General features: G+C 48.8%; 1 protein-coding gene across 27 annotated transcripts in view; it reads left to right on the top strand.

Annotated features, from left to right (window-relative positions):
- The first annotated feature begins 4,020 nt into the window (after nt 1-4,020).
- Nucleotides 4,021-10,689, top strand: part of ERCC2 (ERCC excision repair 2, TFIIH core complex helicase subunit) — a 23,079-nt gene continuing 16,410 nt past the window's right edge. For 21 of the 27 annotated variants that reach the window (XR_014806352.1, XR_014806351.1, XR_014806358.1 and 18 more), the window contains exons 1-5: nt 4,021-4,048; nt 4,382-4,481; nt 5,643-5,720; nt 5,795-5,857; nt 6,042-6,155. Coding sequence is in view for 7 of the 27 variants with exons in the window: in XM_084961171.1 (XP_084817297.1) it covers nt 4,044-4,048; nt 4,382-4,481; nt 5,643-5,720; nt 5,795-5,857; nt 6,042-6,155 (360 nt within the window). In the remaining 20 variants the exon portion in view is untranslated. Of the gene's footprint in view, nt 4,115-4,381; nt 4,482-5,642; nt 5,721-5,794; nt 5,858-6,041; nt 6,156-10,689 lie in introns of those variants that run through there. The other 6 variants (XR_014806348.1, XR_014806347.1, XM_084961172.1 and 3 more) reach the window with 2 other exon arrangements.

Here is a 10,689-nt window from a genome sequence, read left to right as displayed (position 1 = left end):
GCTCCCTGTATGTGGGGCTTCGTTAGACTCTTAGACTCTTCTCTCAACTTTTGTGCCCATTTGAAATTGTCCTTAATAACTGGGGATAAAATGCTCCTGCTTTTGTAGAGCTGACATTCTAGTGGAAGAGACAGATGATTAAAAAAAAAAAAAAAAAGCAAAAAAACCCCATATTCTATTAAATGCTGATCACTGCTATGGAAAAAGCTAGAGTAGGCGAGGTGAGTATAGGTGCCCGATTGGAAGTGTATTCTTTTCCTGTGGCTACTGTCACAAATGACCCCAAATTTGATGGCTTGAAACAACACACATTTATTTTCTTACCATTCAGACGATCAGAAGTCTGAAGTTAGTTTTACCAGGCTGGCCCGCAATCAAGGTATTGGCAGGGGTGCGCTCCCTCCAGAGGCTGTAGGGGAGAATCAATTTCATTTCCTTTTCCAGCTTCTAGAACTGCATTCCTTGCATTCTTTGGCTCTGCCCTCTTCATCTTCAAAGCCTGCAGCCTGGCATCTTGCCTCAGTGTCACATCGCCTCTGTTTCTGTCCTGCTGCACCATCTCCCTCTTAGGAGGACACGTGATTACATTTCCGACACACCTCGATAGCTCAAGGTCATATCTGCAAATTCCCTTTTTGCCATCTGTGGGATCAAAATAAAAATGGAGTCAGTATTGCTAGAAGAGTGCTCTCAAATGGAGCTGGGAGGCCACTGAGGAAGTGTGATTTAGGCACCTCTCAGCCTGGATGGAATCTGACCTTTTGACCACCTATTGTCCTAACATAGGCATCTAGAACATCTGCCAAAAATGCGGGATACTTAGTCAGACCCTTATCCTAAAATAACTCATGACAGCCTATCTATTTGTGGGACTCTTACCCTAAATAACTTGATTTCTTTAGGACAGATATTCCCTGGCGCATATCAGAGTCAACTGGGATTCTCACCACACAACAACCTTGTGGCTATTGTCAGCAAGGCCTTCCCTGACTACCCTATACATTTTTTTTTGTCTTTTTAGGGCCGCACCCGCGGCATATGGAAGTTCCCAGGCTAGGGGTCAAATCAGAGCTGCAGCTCTTGGCCACAGCAACGTGAGATCTGAGCTGCGTCTGCGACTTACACCACAGCTCCTGGCAACAGCAGATCCTTAACCCACTGAGCAAGGCCAGGGATGGAACCCACGTCCTCATGGATACTAGTTGGGTTCATTACCGCTGAGCCACAAGGGGAACTTCTGGCTACCCTATTTAAATTGCAATGCATCCTGGGTAGGCTGAATAATGGTCCCCAAAGGTCTCCAGGCCCTGATCCCTGGAACCTCTTAATGTTCCCTTACATGTGTCAACCAAAAATTAACACAGAACAAAACACAGAAGGCTGCAATAAGACAATTGTGATTCTAGGAGTTCCCGTTGTGGTGTAGCAGAAATGAATCCAAGTAGTAACCATGAAGTTGCAGGTTCGATCCTTGGTCTCGCTCAGTGGGTTAAGGATCTGGCATTGCCGTGAGCCGTGGTATAGGTTGTAGACACGGCTTGGATCTCGTGTGGCTGTGGCTATGGCATAGGCTGGCGGCTGTAGCTCTTATTAGACCCCCAGCCTGGGAGCCTCCATATGCCGCTGGCTTCGGCCCTAAAAAAGCAGAAAAGAAAAAAAAAAAGAATTATGATTCTGGAGACAGATTCAGGTAAAACTGAAGGAGGGTTCTGGGGAAGAGAAAGAGTCGGGGGCTGAGGCAAGAGCCTTCCAGACACAGAGAACTATGACTACAAGAAGGCTCTCAATCACCCCTGCCATCTGGCAGTCACGTCCTTGAGTAAAGCCTCCCCTTGACCAGGAGCTGGATGTAGAGATGTATTCTAAGAAATGTTTTACACTTGGCGCTCCCTACCCGTGGGTTCTGCTCAACCAACAGTGGATTGAAAATACAGTCATCTGGAGTTCCCATTGTGGCTTAGTGGTAACTAGTATCCATGAAGATGCAGGTTCCATCCCTGGCCTCGCTCAATGCGTTAAGGATCTGGTGTTGCCGCGAGCTGTGTTGTAGGTTGCAGATGTGGCTCAGATCTGGCATTGCTGTGGTTGTGGTGTAGGCCGGCAGCTATAGCTCTGATTGGACCTCTAGCCTGGGAACTTCCATATGCCTCAGGTGTGGCCCTAAAAAGCAAAGAAAGAAGTGGAAAAAAAAAAAAAGGAAGAAAGAAAATACAGTCATCCCTTGGAGTTCCTGCTGTGGATAGTGGGTTAGTGATCTGGCTTGTCTCTGTGGTGGTGTTAGTTTGATCCTTGTCCTGGCACAGTGGGTTAAAGATGCTGTGTTGCTACAGCTGTGGCATAGGTTGCATCTCTTGGTATAAGCGGGAGGAATGGCTCCTCCAGGGATACCAAAATCTATGAATACTGAAGCCCCTCATATAAAATCTCACAGTACAGTTTTCCAGGGCAGACTGTGAGGGACCTGAGCATATATTTACTGAACCCCTGGTCTGTGCAGGCCCCGTACTTGGTGGCAAAGGGCACAAAGCAGTGACCCAAACAGTGTCAGCCCTATACTCCTGGAGCTCACAGTCCAGTGGGGGAGACAGAACCATCCCCGGGCTGTGACAACCCAGAGCGGGCAGGGCTGGGATGGGGGTGGCATGGGTAGCGGCACCTGGCCTAGCTGTAAAGCCTTGGGCAAGTGGGGATAATGAAGGAGTTCCCTTCGTGGCTCAGCGGTTAACGAACCTGACTAGGATCCATGAGGATGTGGGTTCAGTCCCTGGCCTCTCTCATTGGGGTAAGGATCTGCCGTTTCCAAGAGCTGTGGTGTAGGTTGCAGACACAGTTCGGATCTGGTGTTGCTGCGGCTGTGGCCAGCAGATGTAACTCTGATTTGACCCCTAGTCTGGAAACTTCAATATACTGTGGGTGAGGTCCTGGGGAAAAAAAAAAAAAAAAAGTGGGGATAATGACACATACCCACACATGGCATTTATCACAGTCAAATGAGAATATACTTTCACAAGTTAGGCAGTGGTTGAAGTATTTAGTGAGACATGACCCTGAGCCTTAAGAGATGCCACACTGGAGTTCCTCTCGTGGTGCAGCAGAAACAAATCCAACTAGGGACCATGAGGTTTTGGGTTTGATCCCCGGCCTCGCTCAGTGGCTAAGGATCTGGTGTTGCCTGTGAGCTGTGGTGTAGGTCACAGACGCGGGAGGCTTGGATCTGGAGTTGCTATGGCTGTGGTGTAGGCCAGCAGCTGTAGCTCCAATTAGACCCCCTAGTCTGGGAACCTCCATGTGCCCCACGTGCGGCCCTAAAAAGCAACAACAACATAAAAAAGATGCCACGCAGGTGCTCCTTGCACTACCACGTACAGGAGAACAGACTGGGAATAACGACCATGTGAGATGTCAAATGGCTGGGTGTAAAGCATGGGATGGCTTCCATTTCGGAGGTTTGTGCTCCCCAAGCCGCATTCCAGCCCCATCTTGCTGTCCTCTGCTTCCACTTGCCTTCAGCGGTGTCCTCTGCGCCTGCAGCGAAGTCTGGGCCACCTTACCCTGCCTCACTTACTCCTCACCCGACCCCTCCCTCAGGAAGCCCTCTCTGATCCCCCAGGCAGGGTCAGGAACCCTCTCTAGGGCCCCCCATTCTAGTCCTGATTACTTTGTTCAAGTGGAGGGGGCATCTTAAAAGCTAGACTATAATAGAATGAAATCAAGTGTGTATTCACTGCTCATAATTCAGACATATGCAGGAAGCCAGAATCCCAGTAAGTAGGATCGATTCTCTCGGTTCTCTTCCTTCCATGTTTTGTTCTTGGTCCTCGGCGATCCTCAGCAATGCCTGTGGTACCGCCCCCCCGCCCCTGCCTTGCCGTGCGCACGCGCATTATCCGATTGACGGCCCCCCAGTGGAGTGACGGGAGGAATCAGCCAATGGTGTCTTGACGAAGGTGGAGCAGAGCCTCGAGGACGCCCTGCGGACCCTGCCTTTACTAGATATTCATGAGGGAGGCGGGCCGACGCTTCTGCGAGTAGCGGCCGGCGCCATGAAGTGAGAGGGGTTCGGGGGCTCGCGGCTTGCGAAGCGGGCGCGGGAGTCTGGACGATGCCAGGACCCGTGGGCGCCCCTGGGGTCCCAGCGGGGCGAGGGGAGGCTGAAGGGGTGGGGTGGGGATAGCCGTGGGGACCCACGGGGCGGTAACGGGGATAGTCAGCGATGAGATGCCAAAGGTACCCAGAGGCTCCTGGGCAACTCGGGGATATCTGGGGAGACCAGCGGGCCAGTTTCGGGCTGGTAACCCCTCTCGGCCTGACGACAGCGGAGTGTGGGTGCTGGAGAGGGGCTGAGGGGACGGGCGACTGACCCGGCAGCCCCTGCCTCCAGGCTCAACGTGGACGGGCTGCTGGTCTATTTCCCGTACGACTACATCTACCCGGAGCAGTTCTCCTACATGCTGGAGCTTAAACGCACGCTGGATGCCAAGGTGGGTGGCTGGGGCTGCCTCACGTGCGTCTAAGACTGAGATTGCAGGACGTCTAGAGTTTGGAAATCTGAGGTCCGTGGGAGGCCAGTACGGCCAAACTTCGTCTTATCTAAAATAATACGGGTTAATAACAGCAGCAGCTAACATTTATCAGAGGCTGCGTTGCTCAGCGGCTGGCTTAGGAACATAAAGAGTTTGGAACCAGCTCCTTGGGTTGGAATCCTGGACCCACAGCTGTGTGCCCTTGGGTAACTCACTTAACCTCCCTGTGAACAGTTTTCACCTCTGTAAAACGAGCCTAGTAATAATACCTACCTTAGAGGTTAATATGAAGGCTCTAGGGGTTAATTCACTACCTAAAGCAGCTGTTCTCAATTAAGGAACGTTTTGACACCCCTCTACCTTCCCCCCCATTCACCGATATCAAGAGACATTCCTGGCTGTCATACTAGTGGGGAGGGGGTGTGGCTGGCATCTAGAGGCCACAGATGCTGCTAAACATTGTAAGGTGCACAGGACAACCCCCCACAATCAAGTTGGGGTTTTTTGGAGGGGGGGCATGCCCAGGGCATGTGGAAATTCCTGGGCCAGGGATCAAACCTGAGCCACAGCAGTGACAATGCCGAATCCTTAATCACTAGACCTCCAGGGAACTCCCAGGTGTTTGTTTGTTTGTTTTTACAATTTTTTAACCCGGGCCTCAGCAGTGAAAACACTGAGTCCTAACCCCTAGACCACCCAGAGAACTCACAATCAAGTATTATCCAGCCCCCAAATGTCAATAGATTCGCTGTTGAGAAACTGATGTAGGACCCTTGGTAGTGGTGCCAGACCCAGAGTAAGTGCTGGGGAGGGGCTTGCTACATTAAAAAGGATTCACTACCTGTTGGGTACTATGCGGAATGTTTAAACCTAGTTTCTTACTCGTCCTCCTAGTTGTGCTATGAAGAAGAGACCCATTTTAGAGATGAGGATACTGAGGCCCAGCCAGGTGAAGGCATTTGCCTAAGTCCACTCAACAGAAGTGGGGTTCAAATCCACTGCTCCTGGGGCCCAGACTTTTAACTGATGTGTTGACATGCTCTTCCAGGATTGGGGGGGGGCACTCCCCAGAGTTTGTGTCTCTGAAGTTCTGAGAGCCTTGTTCTTCCTCAACACCAGGGTCACGGAGTCCTGGAGATGCCCTCAGGCACCGGGAAGACCGTGTCCCTGTTGGCCCTGATCATGGCATACCAGCGGGTGAGTGACCCACTGGGCGCGTGGAGGGGGAAGAGGCTGGAGGGGGAAGAGGCTGAGCCCATTGTCGTCGGCAGGCGTATCCGCTGGAGGTGACTAAACTCATCTACTGCTCGAGGACTGTGCCCGAGATTGAGAAGGTGAGCCTGGAGCCAAGCCCACTGCTCCCCGACTCGGTCGGAGCCCTTGGGTTCCCCTGGCAGTTGCCACCAGAGCTTCAGGGGCGTTTGGAAAGCCGGGTAAGGGGTGGGGGCCTGGCTGGGCAGGGGCTGGGGCTTGTGCTTTCAATCAGGCCAAGTCCTGCTCCCTCATCAACTGGAACAGGTGATTGAAGAGCTTCGAAAGTTACTCAGCTTCTATGAGAAACAGGAGGGCGAGAAGCTGCCATTCCTGGGGCTGGCTCTGAGCTCCCGGAAGAACCTGTGTATTCACCCCGAGGTGAGTGCCTGTCCTGCCCCTTGCCCTAAGCCTTAGGGTTGAGGAAACTTTTTCTTTTTTCTTTCCTTTTTTTTTTTTTTTAGGGCCACACCCGCAGCATACGGAGATTCCCAGGCTATGGGGTCGAATCAGAGCTACAGCTGCTGGCCTACGCCACAGCTCACATCAATGCCGGACCCTTAACGCACTGAGTGAGGCCGGGGTCAAGCCTTCGTCCTCATGGATGCTAGTCAGATTCGTTTCCGTTGAGCCACAGTGGGAACTCCCTGGGTTGAGGAAACTCTTGGGTCCAACCAGGAGCCCTGGATCCCCAGACTAGGCCTCTCGGGGGATGTTCTGGGGACGCAGAGTCCTCCTCTCACTCAAGTGCTGACACCGCGTTTTGGTAAGCACCCCTCTTCCCAGCTCCGGACTCCGGCAGCCCTGCTTGCCTGTCTCTGAAACGGGCTGGTCATGTACTTATTTTGTTTTTTTCGTTTTTGGCCACACTTTTGGAAGTTTCCCAGCCGGAGACTGAATCCGAGCCGCAGCTGAGGCCATGCCTGATCCTTAACCTGCTGTGCCACAGTGGGAACTCGGCTGTGTACTCTTGCATAGGTGATTTCTGCTCTCTGGATTTCAGTCTTCCATTCTGTAAAATGAGGGTAATTAACTACCTGGAGTTGCCTGGTGGCACAGCAGGTTAAAGATTCAGTGTCATTACCTGTGGTGCAGGTCACAACTGTGGCTCGGGTTCGATCCCTGGCCCAGGAACTTCCACATACTATGGGCACGGCCAAAAAAATTAACTACCTGCTTCATACAGTTGTTGATAAGTTTGGGCAAGGGAGTGGGGGCTGGGCAAAATGGGTGAAGGGGTCAAAAAAGTAGACTAGTTATAAAAGAAATAGGTCGTGGGGATGTAATGTACACTTGGCCCTGTTATGTGTGGATCCAAAACCTGCGGATAGGGGAGCTCCTATCATGGTGCGGTGGAAACGAATCTGACTAGGAACCATGAGGTTGCTGGTTCGATCCCTGGCCTCTCTCAGCGGGTTAAAGATCCGGCGTTGCTGTGAGCTGTGGTGTAGGTCGCAGACACAGCTCGGATCTGATGTTGCTGTGACATAGGTCGGTGGCTACTGTGCCATTTAATATAAGGGACTTGAGCATCTGCGGGTTTGGTATCCGTGGGGCGGACTTGGAACTAGTCCCCCCCCCAAGCCCCCCGCAGATACTGAGGGCAGCTGTACAGCATGGTGACCATAGCTCATAATACTCTATCATATATTTGAAAGTTTTAAGAGAATAAATCTTAAAAGTTCTCATTATAAGGAAAAAAAATTGTGAAGGGAGTTCCCTTTGTGGCTCAGTGGTTAATGAACCCGACTAGGATCCATGAGGATGTGGGTTCGATCCCTGGCCTGGCTCAGTGGGCTAAGGATCTGGTGTTGCTGTGAGCGGTGGTGTAGGTTGCAGATGTGGCTCAGATCTGGCGTGGCTGTGGCTCTGATTAGACCCCTATCCTGGGAACTTCCATGTGCCTCAAATTGGCCTTAAAAAGAAAAAAAATTGTGAAATTCTCCTGTGGCCCAGCAGGTTAAGGATCTGGGGTTGTTACTGCAGCGGCTCAGGTCAGTGCTGTAGTGAGGGTTTGAGATCCCTGGCCTGGGAACTTCCATATGCTATGAGCACGGTGGGAAAGAAAAAAAATTGTAAATGTGTGTGGTGATAAATTTAAGAAAAAAAAAATTTTTTTTTTTTTTTTTTTTTTTTTTTTTGGTCTTTTTGCCAATTCTCCGGCCGCTCCCACGGCATATGGAGGTTTTCTCTGGATAGATGCCCAGGAGTGGAATTTCTGGATCATATGGTAATTTTGTTTTCAGTTTTTTGAGGAATCTCCATACTGTTTTCCATAGTGGTTGTACCAATTTACATTTCCACCAACAGTGTAAGAGGGTTCCCTTTTCTCCACACCCTCTCCAGCATTTATTGTTTGTAGACTTTGGGGTTTTTTTTTTTTGCCTTTTAAGGGCCACACCTGCAGCATATGGAAGTTCCCAGTTAGGGGTCGAATCAGAGCTATAGCTGCCGGCCTACACCACGGCCCCAGGCACTTGGGATCTGAGCTGCGTCTGTGACCTACATCACAGCTCAGAGCAACGCCAGATCCCCGACCCAGTGATCAAGGCCAGGGATCAAACCCAAATCCTGGATTTGTTTCCTCTGTGCCACAACAGGCATTCCCTGTTTGTAGATTTTGATGATGGCCATTCTGGCCCCGTGTAAGGTAGTACCTCATAGTGGTTTTGATTTGCATTTCTCTAATAAATGTTGAACATCTTTTCATGTGTTTTTCTGCTGTCTGTATGTCTTCTTTGGAGAATTGTCTGTTTAGATCTTCTGCCCATTTTTTGATGGGGTTGTTTGTTTTTTTGGTATTGAGCTGCAGAAGGTGTTTATAAATTTTGGAGATTAATCCCTTGTTAGTCAATTCATTTCCAGATGTTTTCTCCCATTCTGTGGGTTGTTTTTCCTTTTCTTTTTTGTCTTTTTAGGGCTGTACCCATGGCATATGGAGGTTCCCAGGCTAGGGGTCTAATCAGAGCTGTAGCTGCCGGCCTACACCACAGCCACAGTAATGGGATCCTAGCTGTGTCTGTGACCTACACCACAACTCACAGCAACGCAGGATCCTTAACCCACTGAGTGAAGCCAGGGATCGAACGTTTATCCTCGTGGATGCTAGTCGGGTTCTTAAACTGCTGACCCACAGCGGGAACTCCTGTGGGTTATCTTTTCATTTTGTTTAGGGTTTCCTTTGCTGTGTAAAACCGTTTAAGTTTAATTAGGTCTTATTTGTTTATTTTTGTTTTATTTTTTTTTGTCTTTTCAGGGCTGCCCCCACAGCATATGGAGGTTCCCAGGCTAGGGGTCTAATCGGAGCTGTAGCTGCCAGCCTACGCCACAGCCACGCCAGATCCTAGCTGTGTCTGTGTCCTACACCACAGCTCACGGCAGCGCCGGATCCTTAACCCACTGAGTGAGATTTGTTTCCGCTGTGCCATGACAGGAACTCCTATTTTTGTTTTTATTGTCATTACTCTTGGAGGTGGATCTGAGAAGGTAATTCTGTGGTTTATGTCAGAGAGTGTTTGGCCTGTTTTTCTCTAAGAGTTTCATAGTAATTGGTCTTATATTCAGGTCTTTAATCCATTTTGAGTTCATTTTTGTGTATGGTGTTAGTGTTCTAATTTCACTGTTTTACATCTAGCTCTCAGTTTTCCCTGCACCACTTATTGAAGGGGACTATCTTTTATCCGTTGTATTTTCTTGTCCCGTTAGTCATAGATTAGTTGACCATAGGTATTTGGGTTTAATTCTGGGTTTCTATCCTGTTCTGCCAGTCTATATTTCTGGCGGGTTTTTTTTTTTTTTTTTTTTGATGCCAGTACCATACTGTTTTTATGACTATAGCTTTGTAGTATAGTCTGAAGTCAGGGAGCCTGATTCTTCCAGCTTCATTTTTCTTTCTCAGGATGGCTTTGGCTATTCTGGGTCTTTTGTGCTTTCAAACTTTAAAATATTTTGTTCTAGTTCTGTGAAAAATGCCATTGGTTTGATAGGGATTGTATTGAATCTGTAGATTGCCTTTGGAAGTATAATCATTTTGGCACTATTGATTCTTCCAATCCAAGAGTGTGGTATATATCTTTTCATATGTTTGTGTCCTCTTTCATTTCTTTCATCTTTGAGCTTTATAGTGTCTTATAGTTTTCAGAGTACAGGTCTTTTGTGACTTAAGGTAAGTTTATTCCTAGGTATTTTATTCTTCTTGATGCAGTGGTAAATGGGATTGTTTACCTAATTTCTCTTTCTGATCTTCTATTGTTGGCATATAATGTAGTCAATTACTGTGTATTAATTTTGTATCCTGAAACTTTACCAAATTCATTGATGTGCTCTAAGAGTTTTCTGGTAGTGTCTTTAGAATTTTCTAGGTATGGTATCATGTCATCTGCAGTGACAGTTGTGACAGTTTTACTTCTTCCTTTCCAATTTGGATTCCTTTTTTTTTTTTGTTTTTAGGGCTGCACTCACGGCATGTGGAGGTTCCCAGGCTAGGGGTCTAATGGGAGCTACAGCTGCCAGCCTAAACCACAGCCATAGATAGCTATGCGGAATCTGAGCCGCATCTGCGACCTGCACCACAGCTCATGGCAACGCCAGGTTCTTAACCCACTGTACGTGCCAGAGATTGAACCTGAGTCCTCATTGATACTAGTCAGGTTCCTTAACTGCTGAGCCACAGTGGGAATTCCCTCTTTGGGTTCGTTTTACCTGGTATTTGTTGTGCTTCCTGGATTTGAGTGATTGATTCCTTTCCCATGTTAGGCAAGTTTTTGGCTCTTATCTCTTCAAATATTTTCTCTGGCCCTTTCTCTCTCTTCTTCTGGCACCCCTGTAATATGGATGTTGGTGCGTTTAACGTCCCAGAGTTCTCTTTGACTGTCTTCATTTCTTTTTAATCTTTTTGCTCTTTTCTGTTCTTTGT

This window comes from Sus scrofa, chromosome 6 (genome assembly GCF_054392235.1).
Source record: "Sus scrofa isolate SSC_HxYL_T2T_F1_AM1 chromosome 6, Sscrofa_HxYL_maternal_Yorkshire_Landrace_v2.0, whole genome shotgun sequence".
Lineage (NCBI taxonomy): Eukaryota > Metazoa > Chordata > Mammalia > Artiodactyla > Suidae > Sus > Sus scrofa.
This window is presented reverse-complemented; position numbering and strand designations above follow the sequence as displayed.